The following is a 21455-nucleotide window of genomic DNA, read 5'->3' as shown; positions in this document are numbered from 1 at the left end:
AATAACATGAAAAAGTATTAAAAAAATTATAATATTGTAATTTTCAAAAACTACTAAATACATATAGGTCTCGTTCATTTCACTAATTTGAGTTTATAATTTAAGTTTTATTACAATAAAAAGCTCTCAGAAATAATTACATCTAACTTTTTTATTACAGTAAAAAGCTTACATAAAATTAAATTCTAACTCAAATTAATAACTCGAATCAACGAACTAAACGGGCTCATAAAAAATTTTACAATAGAAAAAAAGCCAAGTTATTAACACAAATGGTTCTCAACATCTTTTATAAGTGACAATTTAATCCCTAATTTTTTTTTTTGAATAAAATGACCCCTAACCTCTTTAAATAAGTGTAATTTAGTCCTTTCTGTTAATATATGTTAAATTCTTCAAGAAAATTGCACGTGCCGCTCAATGACTTTCTAATACGGACATATTGGTAAAAAGTCCTATTAATTGAATTTTCTTTCTTTTTTCTTCGTTTTTTTTTTCTCAGCAACCAAACAAATCAACAATTCTTACATTAAGCCCAACTGAGTTCTTCTCGCCATCCAATCACAGGAATTGCAAGGCTTCTCCTGCGATCATTTCCGCATGTTTGAGTTCAAGGTCCGGCGTTGCGCGCGCAGGAGGTCTCATGACTGGATAGAGTGCCCCTTCGCCCACCCCGGGGAGAAGGCCTGCCGAAGAGATCCATAGAAGCGCCACTCCGACACTGCCTGCGCTGAGTTCTGAAAAGGAGATTCCTGTGAGTTTGCCACCGCCACCGCCTTCTTAGTCTTCGCCTTCCTGCACTTTCTCGAGCCGGCGCCGGCGACGGCGGAGGACTGGGCGGCCGAGGTGGAGATTGGGATTTCGCGACAGCACTGATTGGAGGAGGAAATTTGAATAAGAATAGAATAAGAATAAGATGAATTTAAAATTTGAAATTAGGAGAGAGAGAAGAAAGAAGATCGGTGATGATGACCTCAGTGTCGAGATTGGAGGAGGAAATGGAAGAGTTGGTGGGAGAGGAAGGTGGAGGAAGGATCGTTTACTAGATCTAGCATTTCTCAGTTTCTGTAGAAGCTGAGGTTTTGGGGGAAGTTTTAGAGAGAGAGAGACAGAAGCGTTTTGTTGTTGTGGTTGATGAAGTATGAATGATGCTGGTATTATTTGTGTTTGTTCTTTGCTTTGAAGGTTGTAATGTAGAAGATTGAGAAAGACAGCTTTTGGTTTCGGAGAAATTACTTGATGGCTGATGTTGCTTTTATTGTTGTTGTTGCTGTCTTCCATCGTCGGCGACGGGAGCCTGACGGCGGTTGGGGAGATTTAGGGTTTAAGAAGAAGAAGAAGAAGAAAAGTTTCTCTTACGGAGGCATTTAAGTCATTTTATTGAAATAAGGGTCACATGATGGGTTACGTGACACGTTCTGTGAAGAATTTAATAGGTGTTAACAAAAAGGATCAAATTACACCTATTTAAAAAGGTTGGTGATTGTTTTGTAAAAAAAAAAAAAAATTTAAGAATTAAAATGTCACTTATTAAAGAGGTTGAAGACCATTTGTGTCAATAACTCAAAAAGCTAATTGATACGGCTTTATCTTAAAACGCCATATTTATATTTATATATCCGATTATTAGTTTTAGGTCATTTTTATTTTAATGTAATTAATTTTGATTAGATTGATAAGGATATCATACTATAGTTTTTTTTTTTTTTTTTTCATTTTATACGTAAAATGGTATAAATCACACAACATATTTTGGGGCTAACTATATTTAGGTATTGTTCATTTTACCGATTCGAGTTTTTAATTTTAAGTTTCTACAGTAAAAAGCTCTCAAAAAATATCACATCTAATTTTTTCTACTACAATGAAAAGATCTCAAAAAATGTCACATTTCAGCTCGAACTGAAAACTCAAATTCGTGAAGTGAACGAGATCTTATACTTTTAAAGTTCTTAATTTATGCGAACTTCTTTTCATTGATATTAATTTTGACCACTTAATGACCTAAATGTCATCAATTAAACTTTTTTGAAAAGAAAGGGAAAAATGGTATAATATGAGAATATATATAGGTTTTTTTTTATAGTGAAAATCAACTTTTGACCGAAAAAGGTAAGTAATTTATATGAATTTGAAATGTATAAATTATACAGTTAATACATAATTTTTTCAGTAGTCTGTCTTACCAGTAGTCTCCGTTTTGACTGTTACATCTTGTCAAAATCACATCAGATTGAAAAAGTATTCATAACAGATATATTCTTATACTGATTTAACGGTTGAAATGTAAGAAATTACTAGTAGTCTATTTTTCAAGGACTACGAGTGAAACTTTCTTAAAGTGTATATTTTTAAATTTAAAATGTAAGGTAAAAAGGAAAAAAAATCATATGTATAAAAAGCTCCTATATATATATTATATTATAATAAATATTGTCATGTATATCATAATAAATATTGTCATGAGTAAAAGGAGTAAAGTTGTATAAAAAAATGTAGAAATGAAATTAAAAAAAAATTGTGGGGGCTGAATGAAAAAATAAAATTTTAAAGGGGGGAAATTAAAAAGTTTAAGTTTTTAAAAGAGTCATATTTTATTTTTTAAAAGATCAATGGGGGCAGTCCTTTAACAGTTTCGCAATTGTCGACTAGTGAAACTCTAAAATTATTATTTAAAAGTTGATATTAGAGCCATTTGAGGTCGAATAGGGACAGCCGTCCCCATTGAGTTTTTTTTCCCCTTTAATGATAAAATTTATGATTGTTCAAGTTTTGATCCACTGGTATGCAATTTTTTACATGTATGCTACATTAAACTTCACTTGTTTTTTTGTATTTGTATGCTTCAAGGAAAAAAACTGCATTCAACTTGTTGGGTAGATTTAAACGATAGTTTAAACCTTTTAATTATAGTGTTTTTTTTTTTGTATAAAAATATAAATTTTTATTTAAATATATAACTCAAACGAGTCATATATATATATATATATATACTCCACTGAACTAGAAGCGTGGTCAGTTAGAGTGCATGGCTGACAACTTTGTTCTTATCAAATATTAAATATATATTTTGTTTTGGTTTATTTTCACAGGTATTATATATTGATACTATGAGTCCAAATTAACTTTTATCAAAATTTAATTCCATTCCAATGACTGATAATTAACGTTAATTTCATTTTTCAAACAAATATTAAAATTGGAAAAGAAATCACTTATTCTACTTCTGAATTTTATTAGATTCTAACTTTAATGTCATTCTATCAAACTAAATTTCACCACAATCTCCATTCTCCGACTTGCATTTGAGGTTTGAGATTAACCATACTTACTGATTCTCTAAACATACGATTTAAACTTCTGAACCCAAAATCTAATGGGCTCTCAAGATCAAATATCTCTTTTAGAAAATTGTAGTAGGTCAACCTTTAAAAAGGTTTGACAGTAAATAGTAAATTTAGATTTCATTAAAAATTACCATGTAAATACTAATACCAATTGTCTATTTGAGATAAAAAAATATGATATGACATGTTATTTCATTTGTATTCCAATGCGTAATACTATTTAAAATGCTAATTTTTTTTTTATAATTATTAAGCTTAAAAACCATAAAAGTAGACTTTTATTTTCTTTGAATAATTATAAAATACAAAAGTTACAATGATTACACTTGTAAAAGTAAACATCTCAACCAACAATAATCAAATGCTAAATTTGACGTGTGCTATGTTTGATGAGAAATTTACCACAAAGCATGACATATGGTAAATTTAGCACAACAATTATCATTGCATTGAAGAATATTTTTTTGCACTCAAATGCTAAATTTGTAATTACTTATTAAAAAAATATTACAATTAGCATATTGTTGATACCCGATTTTTTATCAGGCCCATTCAAGGGCAGGCCTAACTATGACGTCACGCGACATTATTGGGCTCGCTTCATGGACCCAAGCCACGCTCGGGGAACTCCCGTGTGTTGTGGTTTGGTGGGCCATGTGTGATCAAGTAGGCATGTTTGTCGTTTAATTCGATCCAATTTGAATCCCGCTAGGAGGTTTTCAGAATTAATCGAATTAAATACAAATAGGTGATGGAGAATTCTCAAAAAGCATTCCTCCTGTTCTTTTGGAAACCTAAAATTCCTCACTATCCATGGTAGGCATATTTCTCGGAGGATCCTCTTCATGTCCAAGTGTGCCTAACGGAGCCTTTTCCTTGTTAGTCATCCTTCCTTTGGATTTTTTTCTTACCCAATTCACCATCAGTGCAACCTTCGCTTGGAGCACGCTCATCCTTCAGAGTAGCTTCACCTGGAGCAGCCTTTGTCTGGAGCATGCTCACCGTCAGAACAACTTCATTCGGAGCTACTTTTATGTCATAGCCAACTTGACGGCTGCTTAGCCAATATCGTATAAACCATCTCTGACAAGGTCTGACATGCGATCAGACCTCCGAAAGAGGAAGTCAATGGAGCATGAAGTTGAGTCAAATACTCTTGAGAATCTCAGACCTTGGAACTCTTCACGTCAGCTTCAAATCAGGAGCTTTACCTCCAAGTCTTTCCATTTTTGGATATTTTCTTTGTCAATCCAGAAAGTCACATGATCACCTTGCTCCAAAGGGAATTGCGAGTGCAAGTCTCCGTTAGAGCACCACCGATTAGACTTCAGAGCAGCCACCATGAACCTCTATTTTCATTTCCATGCCAACTCTTTTTCAACCCCGGAAAGACTTCCGATGACTTTGCTTCATTTGGATCGCATATGCATGCTTCCTTCAAAGCGCCGCCAATTCACCCCTAGAGCAAGTTCCCAGAAGTCTTCATTCCATTTTTGGTTAATCTCCTCTTCAACTTTGGAAAGGTATCAGAGGGCTTTTCTCCATTAGGATTGCTTGTGCATGCATCCGTTAGAGCATGCCTTACGAACCTCCAGAATTGCCGCCAAAATCCTACCAATTTCACTTATAAATGCCCCTCATCTCCTTCATTTCGGGGGTGAATCCATCATCATCATTAGCCATTATCTTCATCCTCTTTAGATCTCTCTCTCTCCCTTCCTTCAGACTTCTATAATCTCTTGCTATAGAGACTTGAGGTTCTTCAAGCTCTTCAAAGTCCTTCAAAGCCTCCAAGTGTTGACAACCTTGAAAACCTTTCAAAACACTTTTTTGATCCATTTTCACCACCATCTTAAAACTTTTTGAAGTTTCTTCATACATTTTCCAGCAACGTTTAAGTCTTCATCTTCAGGGTCACTTTCATTTGTAACATCCGATCAAATTAATTAAGATTAATTAGTGTAATCCGGTTGTTAAGGTTAATTAATCTGATATTAGTAAAAGATTTTCAGTTAAAATGATCACATAAATGATTTTCTTCCTTTAAAAAAGATTGCTTTGGAATTGACGTTGTTGTCCCCTGAACATATTTAAAGTGTAAGCAGCTAATTTTTCAGAACAGAAATGATGGGCCATTTCATATTTTAGTTAGATTGGACTTTGAATTCTAGATAGTAAACTTGTACAGAGAGTCCAAGCCCATTTTTCCATTCTTGCTTTTTCCTTTTTTTTTTTCTTTTTCTTTTTCTTTTTCTTCCTTTTTCTTTCCTTTTTCTTTCCTTCACGGAGACATTTTCTTTCTCACTCTCATGGAGCTCTCTCTTCTACTTGAACTCTCTCTCTTCTTTTCCAAATTTTTTCTTCAATTTCAAAATTCCATATCTCACTCATTCTTGAGTGATTTTCATTTTTATGAATTCACAATGGAGAGGAGAACGAGATGACATCCAAATTGCATGTAAAAAATCCATCATGCCCGATAGCTCACCAGAGCTCCGCCGCCGCCCACGCTGTGAGCTGCCATTTTTGGCGGTGGAAGTCGACACTACATGATTCAAAATGTTGAGGACGACATCGGGATGCTAAGCCCTCAAGAAATTTTGAGGAAGGAGCTTCTATGTTTGAGGTAGGGGTTTTCTTCTTCTCCTTCAAATTTTGGATTTAAATTTGGTGATTTATTGTCTAGCTTTGTTTAGCTGGTGATTGATCAAAGGAAACTGTTGAGCACCTCTTGAAGTTATGAATTCTCTTTGATTTGGCAAAATTCCTAAATTTTGAGGATTGAGTTTCAAGAATTGAGTTTCATTGATGATAAAAGGCTTTGAACTTGGTTTATGGAGAAGTAATTGAATTACTTATGGATTTTAGTTTACAACCCTTGATTTGGTATACTGGATATGTAAAAAATTACTTTCCATGAGTTATTGGTGAAGGTGATTCAAAAATGCAAGTTTTGGGCAACGTTTCTTGCTGGAGCAGCAAGTTGTTCCAGTTTGCGGAACAGCTCGGTTGCCCGCACCGGGCGATCGGTATGCACTCCACCGGCCAACCGGTGGCAACTAAAACTGCCTAAAAATGTTTGAAAATCAGTTTTAAGCCAGAATTTTCCATACTTCTCCAATTATAACCATGTTTAAGAATGAGAATGTATTTCTCATCCTTTTTAAAAGTGTTTCAAGGAATTCTTTCTTTTGGTGAAGAATTCAATTTTTCTTGATAAGTGATTTTAAAAAGATTTTTGAAAAGTCTATGAATAAATATATGTGGAGTAATCATACATATATGAAAAACCTTCTGAAAAACTTGATATTCGCGAATCATAGTTTACAGAAGTGAAATTTCATAAAAGAAAATATGTCTCGAATTAGAAATAAATTCAAGCATGGTGTATAAACATGTAGAGCTCGTGACACTGTTCTGATAAGTAATTCGCTCTTGAACACGGACTCGATGAGCAATTAGATACTTAGTGTGCTTGATTACCTGAAGAGTAGGATATGGAGATTGTATCCTTGGGGCAGGACCCGGAACCCGGGTGTATATTGGCTTAGCACGGATGTTAGACTTTATGTCCGGTACTATTAGAGAGCATTTCAGTTACTGGTGTTTGACTTCTAGTCTTCTCCTATGAACTTCAAGTTCTAGGATGCTTTAGAATTTAAATGGAATTACAAGTAGTTGGTACTTGTTGATTACTTGAAGGATTCGATTCCTTGTAATGTTGGAAATAAATTGGAGAAAGTTTTAGTATTTAAAAAAAATGGTTTTAAAATATGTGGTTATCTGTTTTATTCAAAAAATGTCTACACCTGCTGAGATTTTCAGTTTTGAGTTTACTCTTAGCAGGTTTCAAGGTTTGGAATTGAGGATTTCAAATACTTAAACTATTGTTTCTAAATTTGTTTTAATTGTAAACCACTCTTACTCTCCTACTGGGCATTCGGCTCACCCTTGTTTTAAATTTTTCTCCCTCCAAAGTTAGTAACTTGACTAGCAACGTGGCAAGCTGACGCCAACGGAATAAAGGCTCGAGATACGAGGTAGCTAATTTTAATTAGAAATTTACAGTTTTTAAATTCTAAAGTTGTACTATATATTTGTATATGATCTGTATGGGTCGACATTGTCCCTGAGATGTGTAAAGTTTAAATTTGTGGATTGTTTTGATATTATTTGTAAAAGAAAGTCTCCGGAGTAAAATATATTGATATTTATGTAATTATTTTTGTGATATTCGTTAAACAGTCCAGTTTAATTAAGTTAATTTTCTTTAATTAAATTTCAATAATCACGGTCCCATATTTGGGGTCGTGACACGTTCACCGTCGGAGCACGTGCTCTGAGCACCGTTCTCACTTCTAGAGCAACATGCGCTGCTCTTGAAGTTCTTCTCACCAGAGCCTTATGCACCTTACCAACTTCACTCTTACTCTCCTCCAAGCCTTATCCACCACTCAAGTTACCATCTTCGCTCCTGGAGTAGCCCGCGCTTGTCTGCAGAGCACTATTCTATCAAGACAACTTCGTGTTGGTTTCTGAAATGATTTCAGATGTGGGAGCGTAAGAGTAACGGATCGTGTATTATAAAATTTTCATAAAACTTTTGAGATACTCTATAGATTATATTAATTTATGGACAAATAAATTAATCACATTACTTTATTTACCAAGAACCAGATTAGGAATTATACCTAGCAACCGATCAGGATGATAACTTGTGTTCTTTAACCTTGAACGTTCCTCGCTCCAATGCTAGTTTAGAAAACCCCAATCTACCTCGTCTATTTCTTGAATCTACGAAGACGTGTCTGTGAGCACACATAAAACAAAACGAGATTAGCAAGAACACTTAAGATTTTCACGAACACCAACACATGCACGCCATGAAATTTTTGGAGAAAATTTTTCCTTCCTACTTTATAATAAATTTGGCCACTAACACTTAGTTGAGCAAAAATTGTATCTCACAATTTTCTACAATCTCTTACTTTATAGAGTAACAATCAAACTCCTAGAAAGAGTTTTATCTTTATCTCCAAGAGAAAACTTGTTAATTACCTCCCACTACAAATTTAATTTTGAAACAAAATCCTCTCTCTTATCCAATAGGACCGGCCACCACTAAGGAATATCCTCCTTGTGGTAGGCACAATTTTGCAGATAAAGACTAGATAAAGGTTTTATCCTGCAGTCTAATTTTTAACTTAAATTCAAATTCCAATTTAAGTCAAACTTAAATCAATTTGAATTTCAAATTAAAGAACTTATCAAATAAGTTAATTGGATAACTATGAGGAGCAAGCAATTTGAATTCTAAAGGGATTCACACCGTGCTGTGCGTTCACACTATGTGAACACCTTCACATGTGTGTTTTAAAATTCAAACTTAAACTTAAATAATCACATTATTTAATTTATAATTAATTCTCAATTAATTATCCTTGAGTGTTTTATTTTAGAATTCCATAATTTCATAATTCCCATTTTGCCCTTTAGTGTCTTGTAGAATTACAAGGACGACCCAGAAACTCATGGACCTATAATTTCGAGCTCCAATAAAATTAATAATTAATTAAATACTTTAATTAATTAATTAATTCTATTAATTTCAATAGATACTCCACTATAAACTTGAAATTGCACTCTCATAATTATAGACATAAATTACTTCTAAACTGTGAAATGTCCATTTGATATGGTCATTACATATAGATCAATCATCTATAAATAATTCATAAATATAGTTAGGTGAAATCCGTTAACCTCTCTAATTACGTCTTTATCCTTGAGTACCATTGATTCTCTAATAAATAGTGATTCATAAAATAAATTCATGAATCGGAGCTCCTACTGGTCCAAGTACCGAATCAACGCTAAAGAGAATTATTTATCTACTTCTTTCTCAAGAAGGAATGGATTCCATCTCGTATAACAACATTTCTGGCTACCCACTTCATTATGTCTCCAAAATATATTGAATATGATTTAAGATCTCAAAATCCGTATCGAGTAAATTAAAAGACACAAATCCATAAATAGGAGTCTGTTAAGAACTCATGATTAAGATCGTTCTATATATGACTAGCGATAGACTCAATTAGAATTTCTATACTTAAAATTATAGAAATTCATATTGTGTATGTGTCCCTGTTTCACATATATTCATTATGCGAAATACACTCATTCAATATCTCGCCATATTAATAATGCGGATAACACTTTTCCATTATAATTGGGAATGGCATGCATTAATAATGTTTTAATTAAAGATTCTGAACTTTAATTAAATTCATTACGAACATTGTTTTGATTATTATCCTTAAACATTATCGTCTCGTATATGATACTTATATACTATGTTTGAGGTCACATAAATAATCATGAAATTTTTATTGATATTGATAAAATATTCATAAATATATCCACATAAAATAATCAATAAACTCTTTTATTAAATAAATAATAAATATCCTATTACATCTCATGCTTCTAGGACATCATTCCCAACACTTCGACCTTTTTTTCTCTATCTCCATCAACTACTCGGTTGCACCTTCTAGGACATTATTTTTGCGGATTCTCTAACGTATTATGCATGGCATTTTCGTCATTTTAGCAACAAAGAGGGTCCTAAGACACACGTTATTCGGCCTAAATTGGGCCTAACCGACCCCATTTCTTTGTCAGAGGTCCCGCCATCCTCATTAAAGCTTGGTCACGTCAGATCCACTTCCGACAAACTGTATGCTTACGAGTGTCAACCCTCCGAATCTACTGGATCCTAACACATATCAATTATAGCGTTGCATGGAGATGCTCTAGGTCATTTTCTATTTTACGTATTTTTTTTTAAGTTTTACCCTTCTTATAGGGTTTATATTATTCATTTTTTATTTTATTTTTCCAAATCCATCTCTGTCTCAATTGCTTTCTTTCTCTCTCTACTCTCCCTCTCCGTTAACTATTCAAGACAATGGCTCTTCTAATTGTGAGGTTCTCCTCATTGAGTGTTGGCGCTGCAAGGATCGCCGATCGACGGCGACGCAACGTCGTGAGGATTTGGTTTGGATCGGCTTAGCATCATGAGGTTCTGTTTTGTCTGCTACAAAGTTGATGATGAGTTCCATCATCCGCCAAATCTCTCATATGAGAAGATGAGCTTTGTTGCTCGTAATTTCGCACTGATGAGAAGGTGAAGGCATCATGAAGGCGACATATCGGCAAATGAGCTTGACCCTCGCTATACAAGGCACGATCTTCGCCATGGTCATTTGCCACACGACGAGGTTGGGCTTCATGTTGAACGATCATCGTCAGAACTGTGCGATGTTGCTTTTAGAGGCTGTTGTTAGAGCTACGAAAGAAGATGACAGTGGCCGGTATTCTCATTGTAGAGAGAGAAAGAAAGAGGAATGGAGGAGAGAGATTGTATGAATTTTTTTTTTGAGTAGGAGAGATTGTATGAATAGTTAATCAATCGCAATTGCTGATAATTTGTTGGGAGTATTTTTGTAATTCAACTAAGTGGTAAATCCATATTTACACTTAAATAGTCTATTTACTAACGATCTCTAAACTTAACTTATTAATTTTTAGAGACTTTCTTTGGTGTTTTCTCTTTTTGAGAACACCGATATTCTCAGCTTATCAGCCTTCAGATTTATATTAAATCTGATTAAAAGTCAAATTAGATTAAAAAAGTAATATAAATCCGATGACTGATAAGTAAGAAATACCGGTATTTCCAGAAAAGAGAGAACATAAAAAAATTCTCTAATTTTTATTACTATCTTAACTTGGTTTATTTCCCTATTCCTCCCTATCTTTTATTGGTGTCAATTGGAATAATTGGCAATAAAAGATAGTGGACATGCATTTACTTTTTCTTATTTGCAACAACCCAGAAACAAACCTTAATTGACAAGATTATAATATCATGTCATGGGCAATTACCAACCTAAATAAAGTCGCTAAACAATATAGCATTGAAAAAGTCACACTTATGCTTCTGATTTTTAATGAAAAGTATAATCTCATGGGCTCGGTGTACTCTGCAAAGACTGACCTTAGTGGAAGGAAGAAAAAATGACAGGAATTTGCTTTGTAAGATGCAAAGCAATTGATCTGCATTATATATGTGCAGTGTATATATATATATATATATGGCAATAAAAAATATAAAAAAAGAGATATCAAAAAAGAGAGAACAATATTTGTCTTTGTGACATTGAGGGCCAACCTCTATTGTAAGAGAGTTTGTATAAAATGGTTGTTAACGTATTATTCACAAACAAGAGGATTTATACAAGCTGTAATATTAACAGAGTATCCTAAATTTAAGGAAACAAATATTGAAAAATAAGTAGCTATCCTAATTTAAAAGATTACAACAATATGTGTAATAAAATCAAATCACACTAAATCGGGAGATATCCTATTAGGCCCCCTCAAGATGGTGATCCAACAGTGACACCAATCTTGATAAGTAAAGCATGCAAGCTTGGAGAGGACAATGACTTCGTAAGAGCATTTGCAAGTTGATCAGCAGAGGAAACGTGAGAGACTCGAAGTTGAGAGTGTTGAACAAGATCACGAACACAATGATAGTCAATGGAGATGTGTTTCATCCGTGAGTGAAAAACTGGATTGACACACAAATACGTAGCACCAATGTTATCACTATAAATGACTGGAGGCAGTGGCATAGAAACATGAAGCTCATCCAGAAGAGACTTAACCCATTGAACTTCAGCTGCAACAGAAGCAATAGCACGATATTCAGCTTCTGTTGAGGAGCGAGCCACAGACCTTTGCTTTTTTGAGCTCCATGAGATGGGATTAGGTCCAAGGAACAAAACATAGGCCCCCGTGGATGTACGATCAGTAGACTCCCCAGCCCAGTCAGCATCCGAGAAGCTATGCAGAGATAATGAAGAACTAGACTGAAGACGAATACAATAATCACGAGTACCATTGAGATAGCATAATAAACGCTTAACGGCGCCCTAATGTTGCTCAGACGGGACATGCATGAACTGAGATAATTTGTTGACAGCGAAAGCAATATCTGGCCGGGTCATGAGAAGATACTGTAGATTGCCAACAACTTGACGATACATGGTCAAGTCAGCTGGGGATGAACCATCATGTAAAGAGAGAGAAGTACCGACAGCAAGAAGAGTTGTGGTAGGTTTGGAAGTAAGCATGTTATGACGAGCAAGAAGATCAACAATGTACTTCCGTTGGGAGAGAAAAAGAGAATCTTGCCGAGGAAGCACTTCTATGCCAAGAAAATAAGATAAGGTTCCCAAATCCTTAATAGAAAATCGCTTGGCGAGTTGATCAATAAGACGAGCAACAAAAGTATTATCACTGCCAGTCAAAATCAAATCATCCACATATACCAGAAAGTAAGCAGTGAACCCATCTCGGTGATAAACAAAGAGCGATGTATCAGACTGAGCATTGACAAAACCAATGTCAAGCAGAAAATGTCTAAGTTCTTGACACCATGCCCGCGGAGCTTGTTTAAGACCATAAATAGCTTTCTGGAGTTTGCAAACATAGAAGGGAAAATTGCTGTCAATGAAGCCGGGCGGTTGGGCCATATAGACTTCCTCATTAAGATGGCCATGGAGAAAGGCATTGTTCACATCAAGTTGACGAAGAGACCAACCTCGAGACAGTGCCAAACTCAGAACAAGACGAACATTGGTAGGTTTAACGACTGGACTGAACGTGTCATAATAATCAATACGAGGACGTTGATGGAAACCCTTGGCAACAAGACGAGCTTTGAATTTATCCACCGAACCATCGGACTTGCGCTTGATATGAAACACCCATTTATAACCCACAAGATTTTCAGAATTACTAGAAGGGACAAGATCCCATGTACAATTATGAAGTAGAGCATCAAACTCATCAGACATTGCAGTGCGCCAATGAGAATCCTTGAAAGCTTGGGTAACACTAGTCGGCTCAATCTCAATTGGTGATGGGGTGGAGAGAAGACAATATTTGGGGTTTGGTTTATGTATGTTGTTTTTAGAGTGGGTAACCATAGGGTGATTATTTGGTGCAGAGTTGGATGGGGTATGAAGCAGAAGTGTAGGACTCGGGTTGGTGACTTGCTTGGCAAAAGAGGTAGCAGGGACAGTGGGTGGCGGTGAAGGATCATCACTAGGGGCAGCAAGTGGACCTGAGGACACGTGCACATCATTTGGCAAGAAAGACGAAGTCACAGCATCACCACACATAACAGAGGGTACATGAAAAACCGAAGGAGAAGTAGGAAGTGGCTGGGAGGAGCTTGCTATAGAATCAGATGACACATGAGTAGAAAAGGGAAAGACATCCTCAACAAACTCAACATGACGCGAGACAAAGAGTTTTGTAGAGGAGGAGTCATAACAAAAATAAGCACTCTGAGTTAGAGAATAGCCGAGGAAGACACAAGGACGAGACTTAGGTTCAAGTTTGTGGGAAATGTATGGACGAAGCCAAGGATAACATAAGCAACCAAAGACACGAAGCTTTTGAAGGTTAGGAGGACGACCGAACAATTTTTCGAAGGAAGACAACATAGAGAGATTAAATTTAGGCATGCCATTAATGAGATATATGGCAGTTGCAAAAGCAAAGGGCCAAAATGTGAGAGGTACAGATGCATGATGAAGTAATGTCAGATGAGTTTCAACAATGTGGCGGTGACGACGTTCGGAGAAACCATTGTGTTCAGGAGTATGTGGTGGTGTGGTTAAATGGGTTATCCATGAGTACCAAGAAAAGATTTAAGTGCAATAAATTCTCCGCCATTGTCTGTATAAAGAGTGATAATTTTTGTGTGAAAATAATTCTCCACAAGAGATTTAAACTTCGTGAAAATATCAAAAACATCAGACTTTCGCCTAAGAGGATACAACCAAATGTATTTTGTGAAGTGGTCGACAAAAACAACATAATACTTGAAACCATCAAGAGAAAGTACGGGAGAAGTCCAAACATCAGAGTAAATTATTTCAGGGGGTGAAGAAGACGAAAGTGTAGATTCAGAAAATGGGAGCTTATGACTTTTATTAATTTCGTAAGAATTACAAGAAAAATTTGATAGACCAGTAGAAGACAAAGGAAAAGCATTAAAAGACACTAAATGATGAACTATTTTATTTGACGGATGACCAAGACGAGAGTGCCACAGGGACATGGGAACAACAAGAGAGGAAAAAGCATATGGTGAAACAGATGAACCTACCATGACCGGCCAAATGTAAACACCATCCTTATGTGGTCCTTGGAAGATTATGGCCCCCGTGTGACGATCCTTCACCTGAAAACAGGATGAATTAAAAACAACATAAACATCATTATTTTGACAAAGTTGAGAAATAGAGAGAAGGTTCGGGAAAGAGAGGTGGGTGAAGATGGTAATTTAAGAGAGCCAATATGAGTGATAGGCAAGCAGTTACCATTACCAATGACTATATCATCAAACCCGTCATATGGTGAATGAAGTGCCAAATTTGCCAAATCTGTAGTAACATGATGAGAAGCACTGGAGTCCAAAATCCATTCGGAGGTTGAAGGGGACGCTATAGGATGAGTAGCAGTGTGAGCAATTGGAGGAGTGTAAGCGGGGCGCGAAGAGTGACGTGGTTGTTGTGGATTAGAAGTCCACGGCGAATATTTGAAAGACGGGCACCTTTTGGCGGAGTGCCCTTGTTGTTCACAGAGTTGGCAGCGACCAAGATAAGGCCTGGGACCCTGATTGTTAGTGTTGGGTGGTGGTCGAGGAGACCACGTGGTTGGTGGTGGACGAGGATGATTGTCGCGGAATGGGCTCGAAGATCGCTGCTGCGGCTGACCATGCGATGGCTGAAATGAGGGTCGAGACTGTGATGGAGGTCGTGTAGCAGCAAAGGCAGTTGTAGGAGTGGTAGGATGGTAGTTTTGTTTTGCCGTAAGCTGTGCCTCGTAATTGAGAAGTTTCTCATGAAGTTCTTCAAAAGAGATTGGGGTTTCTCGCGCTTGAATGGCGTCTGAGAGTTGCTTGTAATTCTCATCAAGACCATTGAGAATCTTCATGACGAGATCCTCAGAGTCAACAGAGACGTTCATAAGGGCAAGTGCATCTACATTAGTTTTGATGCCTTGTATATACTCAGTGATAGACTGAGTTCCTTTGATGGGATTAGTGTGCCGACCTTTGATATTAAGGATACGACCGCGAGTGGGTTTAGCATATGTGTTCTCAAGTGTTGTCCAAGCATCATAAGATGTTTTGGACCTAGCAATAAACGAGATGAGTGTCGGAGTAAGCGAGCCGATGATGGCATGGAGGATTAATTGATCTTGACGAACCCAGTGGATATATTCCGGGTAAGGCACCGTGACGTCACGTTGTTGAATAGAAGATGGCGGACAAGGTTTGTTGCCATCAACAAATCCGAGAAGATCATAGCCGATGAAGAGTGTCTAAAATTGAAGACGCCATGCAGTGTAATTTGTGGACGTGAGTTTAAGTGGAGCTTGAGCGGAAACGTTGATGGAGATGAGAGTGGTGGTGTTGTCGAGCGGATTAACAATTGCGGCTCGATATATGGCATAGGAAGGGGCTGGCGTGGTGGATTGTGATGTGTTTTCTGTAGGTGCAGTGGCCATGGCTACAGCTAAGGAGAAGAACAGCTAGTGTTGCAGCTGCTGTGATGAGAGGTTATGGGCATGAGCCTTGCTTGCTCTGATACCATAAGAGAGTTTGTATAAAATGGTTGTTAACGTATTATTCACAAACAAGAGGATTTATACAAGCTGTAATATTAATAGAGTATCCTAAACTTAAGGAAACAAATATTCAAAAATAAGTAGCTATCCTAATTTAGAAGATTACAACAATAAGTGTAATAAAATCAAATCACACTAAATCGGGAGATATCCTATTATATTGAACGTGGGATCTAGTTGGAACATGCAATTGGGTGCTTGTTTATACTGCTTTTGCAAGAAAATTGACTTTAATTTATGAATTCTAAGTTGGCAAATTCATTGTAGGTGCTCAATTGCTCACGACCTCGCCATATTTTTTTCCATCCCATTCTTTTTTTAGAAAATAAATAAAAATTTCAGATCTTACAAGCTAGTTACCCACCAACTTCTTGACATTTGCATATTTCATATTTCATTTTTTTTTTTTTAAATAAAGGAATTTGGAATTCGCATCACTCATCAGTTATCATTTATTGTTGATTGCTGAGATTATATTTTGTATTACAGCTCTTGCTGTACGTGTCTTAACTCAAAACTACTTGATCAATTATTATTTATTGTTGGTTGTTGAGATCATATTTTGTACTACAGCTATCAAAATATCAAAAATTATAATTTGACTATACAATTTAAACGGGCCCAAAATGATTGCCCTGCTAAAATCATCCAGACAGCTCAGATCAATTGGAGCATTGTGCGGCACACCATTGACGATCAAAGGAGATTTAAGCTTCTAAAAGGATGAAGGCCAAATCCTCAAAATTCAGGAATAAGTATCAAAATATATTTAGGGTCTGTTTAGTTCGATGATTTGAGTTTTTAATTCGAGTTGTGATGTGACTTTATAAGAATATTTTTTATTGTAATAAAAAAATTAAATGTGACTGTTTCTAAAAACTTTTTACTATAATAAAATTCGAATCGGTAAAATAAACGGGACATTAATTTGAAAGGAGAAGCTACCTATAGCAACTAAGGAAACATAGGAAAATAAACTGAAGCTCAAATGGGAAACCACTTACTTCAATCCTGAGTCGAATCCGGTTAGAATTTGAAAACAATGAAGCTTTATATCATCTCTTATTAGGATATCCAGACAGAGTCCATATATTGTCTCATTTCTCAGATTTTTTGCACAATTACTCATCTTTCTCTCATTCTTATTTTTAACTGTAATTGTATTTTTACTAAATTATAGTGAAACCCGACGCAGCTTTCATAGTACTAAATTATAGTGAAACCCGACGTAGCTTTCATAGTAACGAACTATTATAAATCTTCGCATTTCTCTCGTTCTGAATTAAATATATGACCAATTAAATCTCAATTTTTATTGATCGTAAGGTTTATCTACTAATGTATTAATATAGTCATGGATAACTATTGGAATTTACCATTTTGCACGATTTCTTATCATATATATATAGCTTTTGAGTGGTAAAATTGGTTAGGCGATTGACATGTTCATTATCGTATCAATCAAAAAAAATGTACACTGAAAGCAAAACGCATTTTATAAGAGATAAAAATTCATTTCTTATAAAGCTCAATCCATCGAAATGTGTAATATATTTAATCGCAATCTACTCTATTCGTAGTTTATTTTTTTATTTTTTGGGGTTTTGGTAATGACTATGACTTATTCGTGGCCTTAGTATATATTCATATTTTTGGTTGAGTGACCCTAATTTATTGCTTAGATACTCTCAAAAACAAAAATACTACTTAAGTCTCGTTCATTTCACCGATTTGAATTTTCAGTTTTAAGTTTATACAGTAAAAAACTCTCAGAAAATGTCACATTCAACTTTTTTTGCTACAGTAAAAAGCTCTAAAAAAATGTCACATCTCAATTCGAATTGAAAACTCGAATCCACAAAGTGAACGAGGCCTTAGATCATACATACTAAAAAATCAACTCCACATGACCTTAAAACTCATTTTGGCTCTTATTGCAATTAAGGATTTTCTCTTTTCTTTTCTTTGGTGACAATTAACTTAAAAAATTTTGAATTTAGTTTAAACACAGTGTTCATCTAAATTATTTTTAATCATATTTGATTTTTTCTATTAACTGAGTCAATCCGGTAATTACTTTGAACTTAGTAACAGACAAAATGGGAAAAAACAATAAGAGAAGACAAACACAGGGGCACCAACGCAAATAACGCATAAAACGTCCCTAGCCCATAACTTTGTACGAAACCGAAAAAAAAATAAAAAAATAAAACACTTTGTACAAAGCTCTTCGACGTTACGCATGAACACTCGCTATGTAGTAACGCCACGACAACAATAGATTACTGTAATTCTTCGGATTCCGACAATATGATTGGCTTGTAGTACGTGTTATGTGCCATAAAGAGCGATTGGACCACACCGCCTTGGGTTCGCGCGTGAGAGACCACCTATCGCCGCTTTGACTTTAATGACTTTCAAATTACGACGTCGTTCCGTTGTCTGCTCCACTGTCGTCCTGCCTTTGGCAATACCGTAAATAGATTCAGTCGGCCCCAAAAGAGACCAGACTCTCTATTTCTCTCTCCTCTTTCTCTTTCTCTCTCTACAAATTCGTCATCGTTTCAACTTCACGGGACAGCCATGGCGTTCGTTTCCTTCGTTGGAAGGGTTCTCTTCGTCTCCGTCTTCGTTCTCTCCGCCTGGCAAGAGTAAGACCAGATCTGCTCTCTTCATACTCTGCTTAGTCACTCTCGTGGTGTTTGGTTCGCGAGAAAATTTTAAAAAAGTGGTCAAATGGAGTTTTCTAACTTTCTTGTGCTGGTTTGAAGATTCGGATCTGATAGTCTTGAAAGATTTGTTGTCATTTCTTTGTTTCCTTTTCAAGTCAGTAACTCTCATTCTTTTTTGTGCTCTTCATTTCTTTTTAAATTTTTTTGGGAGAATTTTTGGTTTTCGGTAAGTGTTACAATCAAGCATATTAGTAATTTTGTTCAAGATCTATCAATTTTGGATTTTTTGACTTATTTTTTAGTTTATCTATTTTATTTATTTTTTTGCGTGTTGAGCATTTGTCAGTGCTTAATTTTCGTATTTAAGTAAAGTAGATCTAGAAAGTGTTCGCTAGCGCTGCTCCTAATTCATAGGTTTTTGTTTTATTTAAAAAAAATTTAGTATTGTTGCATTTTTTTTTTTTTTGGTGTGGAAATTGTCCCTCCAAAAATTTTGCTGATTCTAAATGACGTAAAAGAAAAGTTTTGATTTTTCATGCAAAGTGTTAAGAATAATGTTTTTTAACCTAAGTGGAGTCAAATAACTTTACTATTTTTTGGGAAATTATGTGATCCTAATTTAATGCTTTAAATATTTAAAATTCTTGACATTTTATACCCTATGTTGGTTGAGCGTGATTAAATTTGTTTAGGCAAAGAATGAAACTTTAAGATTAAAGCTTGAAATAGCCAGTTAGAAGTCTTAAGTGTAAACCAAAAATCCGTATATTGGTAGGATACTTATTTTAACAGCTAATTAATAGCGTTGTTAAATATTACGACTTTGCCTTTTGCTATAAGCAATGTTTCGTAGTTGGATTTAGTGAAATTTAGTTCCGTATTAGTAAAAAAAGTAATAACTAGAAAAAAGGGGTTCTTTTTAGTATCGAAATTAGCTTTGCATAGCGCTTTAATGACGTTTATTTCTTAGGTTTTTTCATTGATTAACTGACTGCGGTATTTAGAGTTATATGGTTAATTTGGTGCTTGTACATGTAGCTCATTTTTCAAACATGTTACAATGTGGAATTGATATAAATTATAATTCAGCAAAATGTTTAGATGCTTGATCTTTAATTAATTTATTGATTATTTTGGTGCAGGTTCAATGAATTTGGTACTGATGGTGGACCAGCAGCAAAGTTTCTGGAACCAAAATTCAAAGTTTTCTCACATCATATTTCGACTCAAACTGGGTTCAAAGTGCCAGAAGTTGAAGTAAGAAGTGCATTTGATTCATGTTACCTTACTTTTTCTATAGTAGACATTTAATTTGCAGTGGGAAGCTTGTATATGGAAATGATGTTAAGGTTGTTATTTGCAGATTAAGAATTTAGTGGCGGCCGATAAAGAATTTAGGGGCGCCCGCCATAGCATTGAAGGGCCTCGGGAGCCTTCTTTTCATCTTTGGAAGCTCATTTGGAGCCTATCTTCTGGTTAGTAAGCTTAACTTAGCCAGTTTACCCGCTGTTTTCCTTTATATATATGTGTGTGTGTGTGTGTGTATTTTACTTGTTGATCAACATATACTGAATTATGTTTCATTATCTTGTTTGCAGCTTCTGCATCAGGCGATTGTTTCGCCCATATTGTATGACTTCTACAACTACGACGTTGAAAAGAAAGAATTCGCTCAACTTTTCTCCAAGTTTACGCAGGTGAGCAATCAAGAAAACCTTCGTTCCATTGTATCTTCTTGGTGCGGTGATTTAACTTTGGTTGTTCATTTTGCTGAATATAATGAAAGCAAATTGAATAAATATGCTGAGATTTGTACCTTTTGATTAGTAGTTGCTTGTCTCAGCTGAAAATGGCAGAATCTTTCTAAAAATGATCTTACTTTTTCTCTACACTTTCGCAGAACTTGGCATTGTTTGGGGCTTTGCTCTTTTACATTGGCATGAAGAACTCCATCCCAAGGCGACAGCTGAGGAAAAAAGCTCCGAAAGCAAAAACTACATGAGAAGGAAATGCTTGACGATTCAGAGGGTTCAGTTTCGACCCGCACCTGAATCTTCTTCAGGAACTACTTTTATATGCTTGTATTGTTGGGAGGAAATTGTTCTTTTTTGAGAAATAGGAAATTTGATCAGGGGAAAGAGGGCTTGTTTTACTTGTTTTGAGGTGTGTTTTTGTTTTGTTTATTTTTATTTATTTCTTCTTTTTCTTCAGCCACTTGTAGACATTGAATTGAGGTTTAGCAAGTTCCAAATCCATCTAAATCTATTTTTCTTGTGCTTTCACTCTAGTAGTGAATTTAGGATTAACCACTAACGTTGCTTGGCATAAGCTGTTCATATATGTTTGAACACAGTTTTAGTTTTGTGAGATAAAATGCCAGAGTTTGAATTATGATTCAAATCAGCACAAGAAGTCATTTTTTTGAGTTTGCCCTTCGATAGTGGAGATAGACTCAGATTGGGACAATTGATAGTGACCCATAAACTAGCACACCCCTTTTAATAGAAAGGTTGTTCGAGTCACAATTCAGTATGTTTTTCTCTCACATACACAACTCAAGTTAATAACTTAAGTTGTGAAAAGAACAATCCCATAATCTCTCAACTTTTATTGTTATAGACGCGTTTTTCTTTTACATACACAATTTAAGTTAATA

General features: G+C 35.4%; 2 protein-coding genes across 2 annotated transcripts; one reads left to right on the top strand and one right to left on the bottom strand.

Annotated features, from left to right (window-relative positions):
- Positions 1–417: 417 nt before the first annotated feature.
- Positions 418–1296, bottom strand: LOC21391514 (protein lin-37 homolog). The gene is made up of 2 exons (XM_024170552.1): positions 974–1296; positions 418–872 (listed from the first exon to the last, which is right to left on the bottom strand). Exons 1-2 carry the CDS (start codon positions 1279–1281, stop codon positions 611–613), a joined length of 570 nt encoding a protein of 189 aa, XP_024026320.1. The 5' UTR covers positions 1282–1296; the 3' UTR covers positions 418–610.
- A 17321-nt stretch (positions 1297–18617) lies between these two features.
- LOC21391512 lies at positions 18618–21081 on the top strand. The gene is made up of 5 exons (XM_010105751.2): positions 18618–18778; positions 19942–20056; positions 20176–20274; positions 20398–20496; positions 20700–21081. The coding sequence occupies exons 1-5, from the start codon at positions 18711–18713 to the stop codon at positions 20799–20801; spliced, it is 483 nt and encodes a 160-aa protein (XP_010104053.1). The 5' UTR covers positions 18618–18710; the 3' UTR covers positions 20802–21081.
- The last annotated feature ends 374 nt before the right edge of the window (positions 21082–21455 follow it).

This window comes from Morus notabilis, unplaced genomic scaffold (genome assembly GCF_000414095.1).
Source record: "Morus notabilis unplaced genomic scaffold, ASM41409v2 Scaffold606, whole genome shotgun sequence".
Classification (NCBI taxonomy): Eukaryota; Viridiplantae; Streptophyta; class Magnoliopsida; order Rosales; family Moraceae; genus Morus; species Morus notabilis.
Note: the sequence above shows the minus strand (reverse complement) of the source record. Positions and strands in the feature narration are given on the sequence as shown.